At 44.8% G+C, this 14,879-nt stretch overlaps 4 protein-coding genes across 7 annotated transcripts; 1 reads left to right on the forward strand and 3 right to left on the reverse strand.

Moving 5' to 3' along the window:
* Positions 1 to 439: 439 nt before the first annotated feature.
* Positions 440 to 2,994, reverse strand: tmem79b (transmembrane protein 79b). Its single transcript, XM_018678741.2, has 5 exons — positions 2,684 to 2,994; positions 1,689 to 2,241; positions 1,412 to 1,606; positions 1,065 to 1,296; positions 440 to 936 (listed from the first exon to the last, which is right to left on the reverse strand). Exons 2-5 carry the CDS (start codon positions 2,206 to 2,208, stop codon positions 735 to 737), a joined length of 1,149 nt encoding a protein of 382 aa, XP_018534257.1. The 5' UTR covers positions 2,209 to 2,241; positions 2,684 to 2,994; the 3' UTR covers positions 440 to 734.
* Positions 2,995 to 3,472: 478 nt separating this feature from the next.
* decr1 (2,4-dienoyl CoA reductase 1, mitochondrial) lies at positions 3,473 to 6,620 on the reverse strand. The gene is made up of 10 exons (XM_018678743.2): positions 6,541 to 6,620; positions 5,457 to 5,653; positions 5,316 to 5,373; positions 5,149 to 5,235; positions 4,909 to 5,056; positions 4,677 to 4,776; positions 4,456 to 4,528; positions 4,225 to 4,371; positions 4,045 to 4,107; positions 3,473 to 3,805 (listed from the first exon to the last, which is right to left on the reverse strand). Exons 1-10 carry the CDS (start codon positions 6,598 to 6,600, stop codon positions 3,746 to 3,748), a joined length of 993 nt encoding a protein of 330 aa, XP_018534259.1. The 5' UTR covers positions 6,601 to 6,620; the 3' UTR covers positions 3,473 to 3,745.
* Positions 6,621 to 7,266: 646 nt separating this feature from the next.
* On the forward strand, positions 7,267 to 9,093 carry pmvk (phosphomevalonate kinase). Its single transcript, XM_018678748.2, has 5 exons — positions 7,267 to 7,434; positions 7,846 to 7,909; positions 7,995 to 8,147; positions 8,461 to 8,590; positions 8,661 to 9,093. The coding sequence occupies exons 1-5, from the start codon at positions 7,340 to 7,342 to the stop codon at positions 8,822 to 8,824; spliced, it is 606 nt and encodes a 201-aa protein (XP_018534264.1). The 5' UTR covers positions 7,267 to 7,339; the 3' UTR covers positions 8,825 to 9,093.
* A 147-nt stretch (positions 9,094 to 9,240) lies between these two features.
* LOC108884701 (tropomyosin alpha-3 chain) lies at positions 9,241 to 14,661 on the reverse strand. Of its 4 annotated transcripts, none has more exons than XM_018678747.2 (9): positions 14,361 to 14,661; positions 13,433 to 13,579; positions 12,494 to 12,627; positions 12,263 to 12,380; positions 12,107 to 12,177; positions 11,275 to 11,350; positions 10,592 to 10,654; positions 10,431 to 10,500; positions 9,241 to 10,253 (listed from the first exon to the last, which is right to left on the reverse strand). In XM_018678747.2, exons 2-9 carry the CDS (start codon positions 13,565 to 13,567, stop codon positions 10,171 to 10,173), a joined length of 750 nt encoding a protein of 249 aa, XP_018534263.1. In that variant the 5' UTR covers positions 13,568 to 13,579; positions 14,361 to 14,661; the 3' UTR covers positions 9,241 to 10,170. The 4 variants fall into 4 exon arrangements, with proteins under 4 accessions (XP_018534263.1, XP_050931983.1, XP_050931982.1 ...); XM_051076026.1 differs by lacking the exon at positions 11,275 to 11,350 and adding an exon at positions 10,947 to 11,022 and having other exon boundaries at positions 13,433 to 13,647; positions 14,361 to 14,660; XM_051076025.1 differs by lacking the exon at positions 11,275 to 11,350 and adding an exon at positions 10,947 to 11,022 and having other exon boundaries at positions 13,433 to 13,576; positions 14,361 to 14,659.
* Between the last annotated feature and the right edge of the window lie 218 nt (positions 14,662 to 14,879).

Here is a 14,879-nt window from a genome sequence, read left to right on the forward strand (position 1 = left end):
AGCGGAGTGTGGTCTCCTGGCGATCTTTGGCGCCACCTGCTGTTTCCGGTCATGTAACATCAGGATAATCGTTATGAAGACGCTCTGACGGTTAAATTCTGGGTATTAAACCTGTTTTTCTCAGCATCTATTCACTCAGTGTATTTCAGATTTTATCATTTGTTTCTATTTGATCACAACAGTCACAGCTATCACTTGATTGTTGTAAACTTGTCCTCCTCCTAACAACAACCTCCATTTAAATGCACCAGAGAAACCTGGATATAAACGCACCAAAGTATTGATAATATGGATATCAATACTCTGTATCCTGGAAATCAATGTGAAGAAGATCAGTAACCTGGATATTAACATAGGTGAGCATCTGTACTGTTTACTGTGCTTTAAAATAAATCAATAAATAAATGTATACATTTTCACAAACAACAACAGAAACATGTTTTTTCCGATCATCAAATATTTACTGATCGTACAGATTTTCTAAAACAAAATGTTGAAAAATTAACCAAGACAAACAGATTGAACAGGAAGTAAACAGGAAATAGTTTAACAACCAAATATCTGAACAGATAACAACAACAGATGGGCGGGTCTTTATCAACAGAATATTTTATTATTTGATCTTGAATCTTTTTGTTCTACAGTTTCTGTTCATAAAAAATAACGTTTAAAAAAAAGAAATGCAATTAGAAATATTTCAGCAGACAGGAAGTTTATTGATTACTGATCAGCTCTCATCCCCAGAACCTCTGTCTGCTGGCGGGTGGGGCCAGCACTTCCTCAGAAGGCGGGAGGCTGAAGATGGACCCCGCCGCCTCCACAGTGAAGATGAAGTAGATGTTGGCAATCATCATGGCGAAACTTGGCAGAAAGGAGAGACCGAAACCAAAACCACGTACGCTGCTGCCGAAGGCTGCAGCCACCCAGTAAACCAGCCTGGAAACAGAAAACAAACGCAACTTCAATTAACTGACCTGGAGACTAAAACAAACGCACCTTTAAATGACTCTGACCCTCTTCTGAAACATGTATAAAAACGCTCACACACAGTTGTTAAATCTCACCGTCCGAAGGCGAAGACGATGGTCAGCAAAGGGACGAGTTTCAGGTGCTCCTGACTCAGGTACATCGCCATGACGCTCAGCTGCAGGAAGTAGATCAGGAACAGGGAGGTGGAGTCAGAGACGAAGCGGCGGTGGACCGTGACCTCATGAAGCTCCGCCTCCTTCACCTCCTCATCAAACAGAGGCCGGAACGCACCTGCCCGCAGCCGAGTGACGCCCAAGACCAGCCAACCTGAGACAGACAGGTGAGACAGGTGAGACAGGTGAGACAGACAGGTGAGACAGGTCTGGATCCACAGTGGAGGACTGGACTGATGCGGTCTCTCCCTTGTTGTGGTTGTACTCACCGAGGACGATGGGGGCGGCGGCAAACACAGAGCAGCGCAGTGTGTAGACAAGCCTTAAGGGGGCACCATCCAGCAGCGGGGCGTCAAACGGCAGGAACACAAACCCCCCCCACACCAGGAAAGGAAAGAAGAGCGCTGATGTCACCAGGGACACGCCCACCTTCAGGATGTCCCTGCTAGGACAGCCCCGCCCACCTGAGAGAGAGAGAGAGAAGTTAGAGCCCTGCTAACTGAGAGACAGAGAGACAGGTGAGAAGGTGAGGAGAGGTGTACTTACATCTGGCAGGGGGTGTGTCCTCAGGCCACTCGTACTGGTAGCCGTGTTGGTTGTAGTCCTGGGGGCCTCCTCGGGAACACAAAAAGGGACTCTTCTCTGACTCCATTTCCCAGAATGCTTCACTCTCTCTGGGTGAGGCTGGGGAGGGCAGGATGGTCACTGCAGGGCTGAACACCTGAGCTGCTTTCTCTGGCAGGTGGTTTTCTATGTGTTCTTCTGCCTCCTCTTCCAGGTGTGTCTTTGACCCCGCCCAGTCTCCAATTAGCCCCGCCTCCTCAGCCTCACCTGCTCCTCTGTTTCCTCCTCCCCCCCTCTTCCCCTCTGCTATCAGTTCTCTCTCACTCTCTGTCCAACTGGCCGCTTCACTGGACCTGACGCTCATCCTGTCACCTTTACCTGTCTGTCCACCTGTCTGTCTGTCTCCAGGCCACTGCAGGGTGCTTGGTTCCATCATGGCGGACATCACTGCCTCGTCCTCTCCCTCCCTCTGTGTCATCTTTGTCCCCCCGCCATCCTCCATGTTGGTTCTACTGTTTCCACGACGACCGTCCGTCTGTCAGAGATTTAAATGTTAATATTTTCAGTTGATAATTTCCAATCGATCTGTTCGGTATCTGATCAGTTTACCTCCACCTCTCTGATCAGATCATTCACAGCTGCAGCTGCTGAAGGTGAGTCTGCAGGTAAAGTTAACTCCACCCTCCGCACATGACGTCATCGGCTGTAACATGGCGGCCGTGACGTGTTTCAGATTAAACATCGGAACCAAAACAAACTCGAGTTGAAATGGTTTCTAATCGAATGTTAAACACCATCATCTGGGTCATCGGTACTGACCACGTGTGTAAGTGATCAGAAATAAACAGATCAATAATCGGCAAGTAACAGGCCAAGAGCTCCATGCTAACATGCTAACATGCTAAAAGAGGTGGACTGAACCAGAACAGACTGAACTCAGATTAAACCTGATCAGAGTTTAAAGATTAAAGACTCACAGAGATGATCCGAGTCTCTCTTCTTCTTCTTCTTCTTCTTCTTCTCCCTCTGTTCTTATTTTCCTTCTTCTTCTTCTGCTGCTGCTGTTGCTGTTGTTGTTGTTGTTGTGCAATACTCCGGAAGTTCAGCTCAGGTGTGGTCACGTCAGGTGAGTTAAAGGGAAAGTCCTCTTAAAGGAAACGTCTCCGGCTCGTTAAATGAACGGCTGAAGAAATATAAACCGGGGAACGATGTTTTTATATGTTCAGTAAAACATACTGATACCTCAGAGTAAAATACTTTTACAAGTACTACATTTAGTTAAGTAACTAACAGTAATTAAATATACAAAAAATACTGCAAGTAAAAGTAGTTAAGTCAGTTTTATTTAAATAACTCCAGGTTATTTCATATAGATCAAATCTAAAATATTATTAACAGATCAGGCAATTTCACAGACTGTAGACTGTATATAAAGCTTATAGACTGTATATAAAAGTTATAGACTATATATAAAGAAGGTTATAGACTGTATATGAAAGAAGTCTGTGTATAAAGCTGGTTTGTAAAAACTCCATGTGTTGTCAGTGAAGTATTTCATCAGTAACATGTTAACATCAGATTTGTCTTTAGAAGCAGAAACCTGCTTTAATGTCTCTGCTGAAGTGAAGTTAATCGTCTTCACTGAAAAACGTGAACGTTAGAAAATCTGATCTGGGAAGAAAATGTGAAACAAGTTTAGTGTTTCAGATATTACAGATTTATAAACCTCGGCTCTGTCACATCATGTTGAATTAAACTCAAACATCTGAGAACTTTGTCCTTTTATTATCAAACTGTTTGTGTTTACACTGAGCATGTACAGACAGTCACATGACCTCCTCATCAGCTACAAGCTCACAGTGTTTTGTTTTCCTTCCTCCATCAGCTGATCAATCAGTCTTTTAGTGAAATATCAAGATTCTCCCTCAGACATTGGTCGGTCTCATTGTGACATCATAATGACATTGGGCAAATGGGCGGGGCCCACCGTTTACATGGTAGTGATCTGATTGATTCTTGTGGTCCAATGAGGACAATGTTTAGGATCCTTTAGTGCTTCTGATCATTGCCTCCATCACCTTCCACTGATCTGCAGTCACCTGACACACAAACACAAACAGTTTCATTTTATTAATCAACACATTTCTGTTTTTATTGCCGGTAGATCAATGAGACGTGATAAGAAACACTGAATGAACCAATCAATCATCAATCAGAGTCAACTCTGCAGCTTCTCTCATGTTTCTGTGAAGTCTGAAACTCAAACTGTCTGATCTGTGATCAGCTGAAACATCCTCACTCTGTGTTTCTGAGGGAAAGGTTTCAATGTGACACTCACCTTGCGCAGCTCGTTAAACTCTCCTGCCATCAACACGTACTCTCCTCCATCGAATCGAATCACCTGGACACACACAGACATTTACTGAACCCTGATCTAGGACCAGAGTTAAACTTTATGCTCAATCTGACCTGGTTTAAGATCAGTCTGAACTCTGATCCAGGACCAGTGTGAACTCACAGTGCCAGACATCCAGGTGGCATAGTCACTGCTCATGTACGCTGCGAGATTTGCGATCTCTGCTGGTTTTCCAAGTCGACCTGTCGGGATCCGATCGAGCATCCCCTTCTCAAATGCTCCAGTTGGGTCCAACCGGCTGAATGCCCCCTGAACACAACAAACAACAAACAGGTAAGCAACAACAGACAACTGTAAACAAACGAACATCAGGTGTGGTTAGGTGGGCAGTACCTTGGTTTTGATTGGTCCAGGTTGGATGATGTTGAACCTGTGGCCGTAGCGCCCCCACTCTGCAGCCAGAGACCTGACACACAGAACAGCACTGTTACCATGGCAACCACCTATCAGAAATGACCAATATCACACTGATGTTTTAATGACATTCTGATCTGGGTTCAGTGTCTCCTCTCTGTTCAGCTCTGCACAGGTCAAAGGTTAAGGGTTGCACTGACTTGTAGAGCACCTCGACTCCAGCCTTCGCTGATGCACTCGGGACCACAAAACCAGAACCAGACTCAGCGTAGATGGTGGTGATGGCCAGGAAAGATGCACCTGAACAACAGTAAGCAACAGGAAACAACAACAAATAACACACAACAATAAAACAACACACTTCACCTTTAGTGACCTTTGGCCTATCTGACCAGTCCAAACCAAAACCTAAACTAAAACCTGAACTATGACCTTTCTGATTCTGGATCAGTCTCTTGCCCAGCTCCAGAGTGACGAAGGCCGTTCCATTCAGGACGATGTCGGTGATGCTCTTCCAGGCGTTCGCTGACAGACGCTCTGATGGACACACAAAGTTTCCTGCTGCGTTGTTGATGATTACCTGCATGACATCACAGTTAAAACACCTGACATCGTGACATCAAACTGAACCTGATGATGTCACATCATACATAATGTGTGTGTGTGTGTTACATCAGGAAGTCCTGTCAGACTCTCCATCTGGTCGACACAGCGAGAGACGGCCTGAGGATCTCTGACATCGCACTGAACCGCGTGGACCTGCATGAAGAAGGGGGGCAGGGGGTCAGACCAAGTCAGTCCAGGTCAGACTGCTCTGGGTTCTGATTCTGGTTCCTCACCCTGTTTCCAGTCTGGCTGCTGATCTCCTCGGCAGTCTGCTGCAGGACATCCAACTTCCTGAACCACAGACAGGTAACATAATGATTTTAAAAAGTCTGAATGTTTGTTGATCAGAGAGTTTGAGCCTCGTGACCTCTGACCTGCTGGCGATGATGCACTGTGCTCCCAGCTGTGACAGGGTGGTGGTCATGGCTCGGCCCAGACCCGTCCCCCCTCCTGTAATGAAAGCCACTCTATTACTGAAGGTTCCTGTCGGCAGCATGACGCCTTCAGCCGGAGGGAAGAACTCAGCCTGAGGAGGACCGGACTGAAGAACCCCAGAACCATGGAACCAGGACTGGAGCAGAGAAGGTTTCAGATCAGGGTCTATGGTCTTTCATTAAATAAAGGCTTGTATTTCTGTATGATTAAAATGTTTTTGTTGAGTTAATAAACTGAAGTTCAGTCAACCTGAGACTCGGTGACTTGGTGACAGTTAAAATTTATTCACCTGGTGTCATTTGAACTCTGTTAAGAAACAGATTCATTACAAACACTTATTTATTAATAATGAGAGATAATGACCTTTGATGCATTTTCACATATAGAAGCTGAAATTAAATTTTTACTTACCATAATTTTTTGTCAATCGTCCAACTGATCAACTGACTGATCTCTGATTATTATTTAACATTAACTGATGATTTGTTCTTGAATTGACAGCAAACAAGAGAACTCACCTGTTGTTTCAGGTGTCAGAGGCGATGAGATGATGAAACTCTATCCCACAGATACTTAATACTTTACTTTGATACTTTATTACATTACTTTGATACTTTAATACTTAACTAAGTTGATGATACTTTTGTACTTTTACTGAAGTAAAAAAGTACTCAGATCCTTTACTGCAGTAAAAGTACCAATGCTGTAAAACTGATCCTAACATGAGTAAATGCTCGTGCACAGAAGTGCTGGTGTGAGCGTGCACATGGTGACGCGGAGGCACGGAAAGTGGGTGAAAGGTCAAGTTACAGTAAGGGTCCATTTACTCATTCATTACATTATATTTTAATCCTGTTTGATAAATGATTTCACATTTTAACTTCATCAGTAGCACATTGTTTGTTTTATTGATTGTTGATTATTGATTGACTGTATTCCTCTGTGTCGTCACCGTGCACAGATCAAAAGCCTGTGTTATTTTTCAGATATTTAATAATTTTAATTTGAAGTTTCGTGTCTCACCTTGTGAAATAAAGTCGCTCCTGGTCTGAAGACTCTCGCTCCTTTCACAAACACCGCCATGTTGTTCAAGACCTGACGATCTGGATCAAACCAACATGGAGCCAAATTAAACCAAACTCATCAACTTCCAACGATCTGTTCTCATCTGCCACAGGTGTAGATGAAAGCTCTGTAAAAACCGTGTAAGCGGACTTTAAGTCTGAATAAATTATTTGAACTGTGAACAGTCACGTTTTCTTTAAATCACTGAATTTGTTTTTGTGGATGAAAAATGTAAAATAATTAAATGTCTCATTAAATAATGAGTGATTAAAACCATCAGTTTTTCTGTTTTTCTTCTTCTCTTGTCTTTTGTTGAGCTTTAGTTTTTTAGGAGGAAACGGGAACTTTTTATACTTTGAAAAACAGCATGACAAATTAACTGTAACGTTTCCGTGACCCCCCGCCCGCTAGTAACAGTGGTTCAGTCCAGATTGTGACGATGGTCACATGTTATCGTAATGCGTCTAATATATCACGACTTTAGAAAAGACACTCGCTTCATTTTCTTATTTCTTGCCGCAAACTAACTTCTCACGTAAAGTGATCGATAGTTGATTAGTCTAATTTCCGATCATTAACCTGATTGATCCACCTGTCAGTGTTTCAATCGGTCTGACAAGAGTTTTATTTTGAAGGGCTCCCTGTTTCTGACAGTTACGGTACCGGTCCGGCGTGGTCCGACAGTCGGACCACGGAGCTGTTCATAAAGCAGCTGATCGATCAACAGCAGGTATTAATAGGTGGTTATTGATGACAGATGGAGGACCGTATCTCTGAACCCGAACTGGTTCTAGTCTTCAGCGGGAAACGGAAGTCCGGAAAAGATTATGTGACGGACCTGATCCAGGACCGGTAAATAAACCGATATCGATTATTAACCTTCAAGAGTTTTGGTGTTTGACTCTGGTGGTTTTCCAAAATAAAACGTTATTGATTATCTATAGATTCACTGACGTCACTCTGCGATTAGACCAGAGATAAATAATCCATCAATAATCAGTAATCACTAGGCAGCTTGTGGAGCACAGAGAGTTCAGGGTCCGGTCCTGATCCTGGTCCAGAGTCCTGAGTCCCGAGACCCGACAGGCTGATCTGGTTTTGGTTTGGATCTGTTGAGGTGACTCAGAGACCAGTCACCTCTGACCACAACACGAGCTAAAACCAGATCTCGTAGAGTCCCTGTGTGAAGCAGGACCGCGGTGCTGGACCCTGATCTAGACCCTGATCTGGATCCAAGGTCTTTACCTGTTTCCTCTCCTGTAGTCTAGGTCCGGGTCTTTGCTGCGTCCTGCGTTTGTCCGGACCTCTCAAACAGCAGTACGCTCAGGTGAGCCCTGCACTTGCTCTCTCTCTCTCACTCACACACAACATGTCACCATGGTAACATCGCTCTGGTCCTGCCGCTCCTGCAGGAACACGGCCTGGACTTGGACCAGCTGCTGGGCCCAGGTCAGTATAAGGAGCGGTACCGGACCGACATGATTCGCTGGGGAGAAACTCGGCGACACCGGGACCCCGGGTTCTTCTGTCGCCTAGCAACCAGGGGAGCACGGCAACCAGTCTGGGTACGTCACCGTCTCCTGACGCCACAACTTCCTCTTCATCATCAAAGTTTCAGTGGAAATAAAAAAACACCTGGTGACGACCTGTCTCACCTTAACACCCACCTGGTGACGTTAGCTACAGAGGTGGACTGATATCAGGCCGATGGAACGACGATAGTTTGGAGCAGGAAAAGCTGATTAACTGACGTGACGTTTACTAACTAGTACCATGACAGTAACGTCTACACATCCCACTCTCTGATTGGTCAGGTGGTAAGTGATGCTATGCTGTGATTGGTCAGGTGGTGAGTGATGCTGTGCTGTGATTGGTCAGGTGGTGAGTGACGCACGGAGGAAGTCAGACCTGGAGTGGTTCTGGTCCGAGTTTCCTCGACAAACTCGAAGTGTCAGAGTGGAAAGTTCAGAGGAAACCAGGAAACAGAGGGGGTGGAGCTTCACTGCAGGTAACACCTGAGTCCTCAGATGACCAACATCCTTCAGAGTTCAGTCTGACGCCACCTGTCTGTTTCTCAGGTGTGGATGATGCAGAGTCAGAGTGCGGGTTGGACAGAGACGTTAAATTTGATTGGATAATCAGGAACGATGGCGACGCCTCCTCCTTAGACGAGCAGCTGCAGCCGATCCTGAAGCTGGCGCAGGAAGCAGCTACATCATCATCATCAGCTGATCATCACTGATCAGAACATTATTGATAAGTGATCAGTTTCCTGGATGAGGCAGCTTCAGTCTGAACGTCAGAAGAAGCTGGTGGAGTGCTGCCTTTTTGCCTTTGAGCAGTGACTGTGTGCTGGTGCATCAGGACTGAGTCTGCAGATTAACTACAGCGCTCTGCAGGAAGTGATGTCATTAAACAGCGACTTTACTGTCAAAAGTCAAATATAACAAGAGAATGTGGAGGTTTGTTTTCAAATGTGTGAAAAATAAAAACGATTTCTTCCACAAAATATTTGTTTTCTGAGCAGAAATAATTAGATTAAATGAAAACATACTTTGACTGAAGTACTCGAGTAGTTAGTACTTTCACTGCTTAACATTCACCTGACAGCTGAGTTCAAACTTCCTGAAAATGAATAAGAACCCAGTGAGTCTGTGGTTGGATCTAGATACCAGTGACGGTGCTTTTATTTTATAAAATCCTGTCATGTTTTATTACAATGAGCTGTGACATCAGCACAGTGATGACATCAGCACAGTGATGACATCATCACCAGCTTCCAGGTAAAAACATTTCTAAACTTTATTCATGTCATCAGGTAAAAGGTCACCTGTAGAAAAAAAAAAAACTGGGGGTGTGTCTCTGATTGGCCCCAGGGTTACCATGGCAGTGGAATGCCTCGCTGTGATTGGCTATCTTAAACCACACCCCCAGGAACAAACATAAATCATTACCGAACAGGATGTTGGCTCTAAGCAAGCAATCAATCAATCACTGATTATTGTGGCAAAAAAACTAATTAGAGTAAAGAGAAACCGTTCAGACAAACGCTTAATTAGTTGTTAATTAGTTAATTAGTTCTTAACGGGGGGGGGGGGTAAGTCACTGTTAAACTCCCTTATAGACAAAAAAACATTGAGCAGCTCCTTGTCTGGCCTCCCTCACATAATACTGAGGGGGAGGAGGGAGGGGAGGAGGCAGGAGGGGGCTTGGCACCATCAGCGGGTGAGGAGGAGGAGGAGGAGGAGGAGGAGGAGGAGGGCCAGACAGGAGGAAATTAAAGCAACACTTCAAATGTGACTTAAAGGTTCAGAAAAGGAATGTGTGAAAGCAGGAATCATTAAGAGAGGAGGAGGAGGGGAAGGGGAGGAATGTTTTGGCCACAGAGTTTAACCCTGACCTCCTCAACATCCACCAGGAGGGAGTTGGAGGAGCAACAGTGAAGGGAGGTTCAGCAGCAGGAAGTGCAGGTGTAAGGAGGAGTAATAGGAATGTTTTGGCCACAGATTTCCCTGACGTCAACCTGTCAGGCAGCAGAGGGAGGGGAGAAGGGGGAGGGAGGGGAGGAGCAGTAGGGGAGGAGAACATTCAGCAGGAGTTGAGTTCCTCCATGGTCTGATTCAGAGTCGCCTGAAGCTCCATGTTAGCGTTTCTGGCTGAAGTCAGAGCGTCTGAAAACAGAAACAGACGAACAAATGGTCGGACATGATTCACGTGTAAACAAGTCCTGTCCTGAAATCAATAAGTCCTAAATCATCTTAAATCGTCCTCTTGATGTCTTGAACTCTGATGTTAAACATGATTTTATGTTTTATCTTTTCCCACAATTCCTGAGGAACCGAACTCACCTTCCAGGTCATCGATGGTTTTCTCCAGTTTGGCCACTGAACGCTCAGCAAACTCTGCTCTGGTCTCAGCCTGGAACACAGGTGAGCAAGAGGAAGTCAGCAGGTGAGTGACAGGAAGTCAGCAGATGAGAGACAGGAAGTGAGAGAAACATTTGTCTCACCTCCTTGAGTTTGCTGCTCAGGTTCTTGATTTCTTCTTCATACCTGTCCTCCTTCTGAGAATACTGAGAGAGAAAACAACCAATCAGAGAACCAGGTACACAGACAACTGCCAATCAGCTGTGAGGACACCTCTGAAGGTGTCCCTCCTCCATCACAGATCTCAGCTGTCTGAGCTGAGGACAGAGACGACAGATGGGGGGGGGGGTCAGAGTCAGTGGTTCAGTCAGTTATGTGCAAGGTCACATTCCAGGAAATGACCCATGATTGTTTACCTGACGATCAGCTGATCAGAGGTCTATTACTCAACTGTACCCCCACCCCACCCCCCTCCTGGCTCCCCTCCACCCTCCCTACCTTCTCAGCCTGGGCCTCCAGAGACTTTGAACTAGTGAAGACAGTTTTCAGCTCCTCCTCCAACATTCGACTTTTACTGCAGGTCAAAGGTCACATCAAACAGAGGGGACAGGTCAGGTGAGTCTGTGGAGTCTGCTGCCAGGTGTGTGTGTGTGTATGTCAGGTGTGTGTGTGTATGACAGGTTAAGGTCATGCAGAGGGCAGCAGCAGCAGGAGGAGGAGCTGAAGCAGCAGCTAAAGGTCAAAGGTCAGAGGTCACTGGAGGTCATGAGGAGAAGTTCCTCTGGTTTGACTGACAACAGGTGGGAGGTCAGGTGACCCTCAGTACCTTGTCCTCAGACGCCTGCAGGCTCTTCAGTGATTGGTCGAAATTCCTCAACTGCTCCTCCAACCTCCGAACCTTACTGATAAGAGAGGCATGTGGATGGACAGGTGGAGAGACAGACAGGTAGACAGGCAGCAGGATGTTGGAAGCAGGACATGCAGCAACATAGACATGTTTCCATGGAAACAGACAGGAAGAGAAAGATGGATGTAGTAAGATTAGAGCATCGTTAGTGAAGCAGTGTGACATCATACTGAGGTCATCAGTTTACCTGTGCTACAGGTTACACAGGTAACCACAGGTGACCCCTGAACTGATTTTAGAAATGACTCCTGAGGATCTGGACTAAAATTACTGATCGCTTATTTACAGGTTCGTCACCAATCATTTCTGATCAATCACATTAATATGCAGGGTGGATCGATGGATTGATTTTATTTAATCAATACATTCTACTATGACATCAGTAAGTTCTGATCCTAAAATCACAAGACAAGAGACAGTATTTAACATTTTAGCTCATCAAATTCAAGATTTAAAGGCTTTCTGAGACCTCAAGAGATCTGATCCAGTCTGAAAACCGTCTGATTAAATGTTTCCTGATGATAAATGAAGTGAATCTGATTTAAAACCAGTTTGTTTTTATTTACTAATGAACTGAGATGTCATATGTCATCCAAATATGGTCAGAACTTCCTTCCTTCCTTCCTGCCTGCCAGTCTGTCTATCTGCCTGCCGTTTCAAAGCAGCAGCTTCATGCTGTAAGCAGCTGTTAGACATGCAGCGTGTGTTTGTGTGTTACAAATGTGTGTTGTTGTTGTGTGTGTGTTGTAACCTCTCAGACTGCTCAGCTCTATCTTCAGCTCGTTCCAGTTCTCCTTCCACCATCACCAGTTTACGAGCCACCTGTCAATCAAACACAGATAGAGTCACAGACAAAGTCACAAACACAGAGTCACAGACAGAGTTACAGACTGATGAATATTCCGACCTCCTCATATTTGCGATCGGCCTCCTCTGCGATCTGTTTGGCTTCTCTCAGCTGAACCTCCAACTGCTCCATCTTCTCCTCGTCCTTCAGAGCTCTGTTCTCTATCACCTTCATACCTCTGAGACAGGTGGAGGAGAGACAAGTGGAGAGAGAGAGAGAGCTCTGTCAGTCCTGATCTCTGTTGTCATTTTAAAGCTGCAGTGAGGAGATGGCGTGTCTCAGGTCCTTCACCTCTCGCTCTCATCAGCAGCCTTCTCCACCTCGTCTAGTTTGTGCAGGGCAGTGGCGAGTCTCTCCTGAGCTCGGTCCAGATTCTCCTCGCTGAGCTGCAGACGACGGTTCAGAGACGACACCTCGGCCTCCGCCTGACACACAGAGACACAGACACCGTCAGGTTCACCAGGGCCAGGTAAACATTCAGGTACTTAACAGGAGGTCTGAAGCCACAGCTCAGTTTTCCATGTATGTTTAAAGTGTCTCTGAAAACCAGGTTATTTCTGCTCTGTGATGTTAGTATTTATTTGTCTGTTACTGCTCTTTGAGGTTTTTATTGATGTGTTTTCTGAGATGTTGTTGAACTGCTCTTCTCTCTCTCTGAGGATAAATAAAGTTTTTTAATTTGATTCTGATTCTTTTTGTTTCTGTTTCATCGTCAGGATGAAAAAGTTTCTGAGAAACTTTCACTCTGAGAAACTGTTTATCTCCGACTCACAGACTGAACCTTATCAGTCCCATACACACTGATACTGCAGTACACTGTAGTACAGCCCACACACTGCACAGTACTGTAGTAGTACTGTCAGTACTGCAGAACTTACTGACTGTCTCAGCTTCAGAAACTGATTGATAACAGAACAACAATAATAATGAACTGATATTGATTTCTCCATAGATCAGCCTGATCTATCAGTTCAGAACTTATTCATTCACTGATCAATAATATGATCAATGTATAATATAGATTTGTTTAAGGCTCAACAGCTGCAGATTCTGTTTCACCTGTCCATCCTGTGGGGTGGGGGGGTACACCTGTTCTCACCTGTAACATACCTGACATTCCTGCTGCAGGTATTCATGGTATCTGACACAACCTGAGCAAACCCTCGTCCACCTGCACAGGTGTGTGTATCTCCTCTGTTACCTGTACAGGTGTGTGCAGTTGGTGTGTACCTCCTCTCTGCTCCTCTTCTCCTTCTCCACCTCCCTCTGCAGTCTCTCTGCTCTCTCCTCCGCTTCCTCCGCCTGCTCCTGCAGGACTTTAATCTTCTTCTTCACAGCCTCGATGCTGTTCACTCCTCCACTCATCTTCTTCTTCTTCTGTGAATAAACGGCAGCAGGTGTTAAACACTGAATGTCTCCTGCAGCTGCCGTCTGTTAATCTGCCGCTGAAAAAAGTCCCAACAAAGGTTCTGTTGTTCCTCAGGTTGAATAAACTGAACGTTTTTATTCTGACAAGTAAAACTGAGCTGAGCTATGATCAGTACTATTATTGATAATGATGGATGATGTCGCAGCGAAACAGAAAATATAAAATCTCAGATCAGTGCCAGTTTTCTGATCAAAGCTTTTCGTTGTTTTATTTTTTAATAAAATCTCAGAGACTGATCAATGTTTTCACTGATGGATATTTTCGTTGTTTTCTTCTGATTTACAGATCAAAGATTTTATTGATTAACAGAGAGACTCGTCAGTCAGGAAACATCGGGGTTTGATGTGTACACTGTTTATTGATCCAGAAAACAGGCTTATCAATCACTGATCAGTTAATTATCAGCCTGAAGAAGATTTAGTCATTAATCAATATTATTATGAATTGATCAGACGCGGTGATTAAACCTGGACTCGTGTCGCTGAACATCGTGTTTAAATCTCTGTGAATAAAATAACTTTACAAAGTTTATTTTCTATATTTTTCTGGTTGAACAGTTATTGCTCTATTATTAACTGATCAGTTATTAACTCTGACGTGTTGCTGATCAGCAGTTAGCATGTTAACTCCTGATGCTAACAGCGGACCACCGCCCCGTTAGCCTTCTAGCCTGTTAGCAGAGCTCAGAGCTAGCATAGACCAGGTGCGTACCTGTGTGATCGTTCTCACCTGTCTGAATCCTCTGAGGAAAACACACCTGCGGCTCGAGCCCGAATTCACCTGAATCCGTAACTTCCCGGTTAGCAGCAGGCTAGCTGTTAGCTGTTAGCGGCTAACGGAGTGAAGCTACTGCCTCACTTTTCAAACTCAATAAAGTTTTACAAATTGTCTGAACCGGCTTGCGGACTTTGATCTCTGGGTTAGAGTGTTCTGAGAGTTCTGGTCCCGGGATCTCTCGGTCCTGGTCCTGGTCTCCGACGCTTCCTGATCCAGCCAACTCCCAACTCAGAGCCACACCCTCTTCCGGGTTAAATTCCCTCCATGGGAAATTACGCAACACGGACCTTTCCAAAATAAAAGTAGTTTAAATCTTTAAAACTGTCAAAATAAAATCCAGAGTTAGTCCTGAAAGTCTGACGCCAGAGTCACGTGAAAAAGGTTATTAAAACATTTAGAAACACGAGACACGAGTAAAACTACTGCAGTACAAGTAAATAAGTATCAGCACCAACATGTACTTGAAGTATT

Source organism: Lates calcarifer, linkage group LG15, assembly GCF_001640805.2.
Source record: "Lates calcarifer isolate ASB-BC8 linkage group LG15, TLL_Latcal_v3, whole genome shotgun sequence".
Taxonomy (NCBI): domain Eukaryota; kingdom Metazoa; phylum Chordata; class Actinopteri; family Centropomidae; genus Lates; species Lates calcarifer.

Bases quoted from the DNA above. Each gene is read 5' to 3' on its own strand.
- tmem79b (XM_018678741.2), bottom strand. From the start codon at position 2,208: ATGGAGGATGGCGGGGGGACAAAGATGACACAGAGGGAGGGAGAGGAC. The intron at 1,607-1,688 runs GTAAGTACACCT...TCTCTCTCTCAG, and splicing joins GGACACACCCCCTGCCAGAT to GTGGGCGGGGCTGTCCTAGC. The intron at 1,297-1,411 runs GTGAGTACAACC...TGTCTGTCTCAG, and splicing joins CGCCGCCCCCATCGTCCTCG to GTTGGCTGGTCTTGGGCGTC.
- decr1 (XM_018678743.2), bottom strand. From the start codon at position 6,600: ATGGCGGTGTTTGTGAAAGGAGCGAGAGTCTTCAGACCAGGAGCGACT. The intron at 5,654-6,540 runs GTGAGACACGAA...TCTCTGCTCCAG, and splicing joins GAGCGACTTTATTTCACAAG to TCCTGGTTCCATGGTTCTGG. The intron at 5,236-5,315 runs GTGAGGAACCAG...TTCTTCATGCAG, and splicing joins GCAGCCAGACTGGAAACAGG to GTCCACGCGGTTCAGTGCGA.
- pmvk (XM_018678748.2), top strand. From the start codon at position 7,340: ATGGAGGACCGTATCTCTGAACCCGAACTGGTTCTAGTCTTCAGCGGG. The intron at 8,148-8,460 runs GTACGTCACCGT...GTGATTGGTCAG, and splicing joins GAGCACGGCAACCAGTCTGG to GTGGTGAGTGACGCACGGAG. The intron at 8,591-8,660 runs GTAACACCTGAG...TCTGTTTCTCAG, and splicing joins GGGGTGGAGCTTCACTGCAG to GTGTGGATGATGCAGAGTCA.
- LOC108884701 (XM_018678747.2), bottom strand. From the start codon at position 13,567: ATGAGTGGAGGAGTGAACAGCATCGAGGCTGTGAAGAAGAAGATTAAA. The intron at 12,381-12,493 runs GTGAAGGACCTG...CACCTGTCTCAG, and splicing joins GCTGCTGATGAGAGCGAGAG to AGGTATGAAGGTGATAGAGA. The intron at 12,178-12,262 runs GTCGGAATATTC...TTTGATTGACAG, and splicing joins CCGATCGCAAATATGAGGAG to GTGGCTCGTAAACTGGTGAT.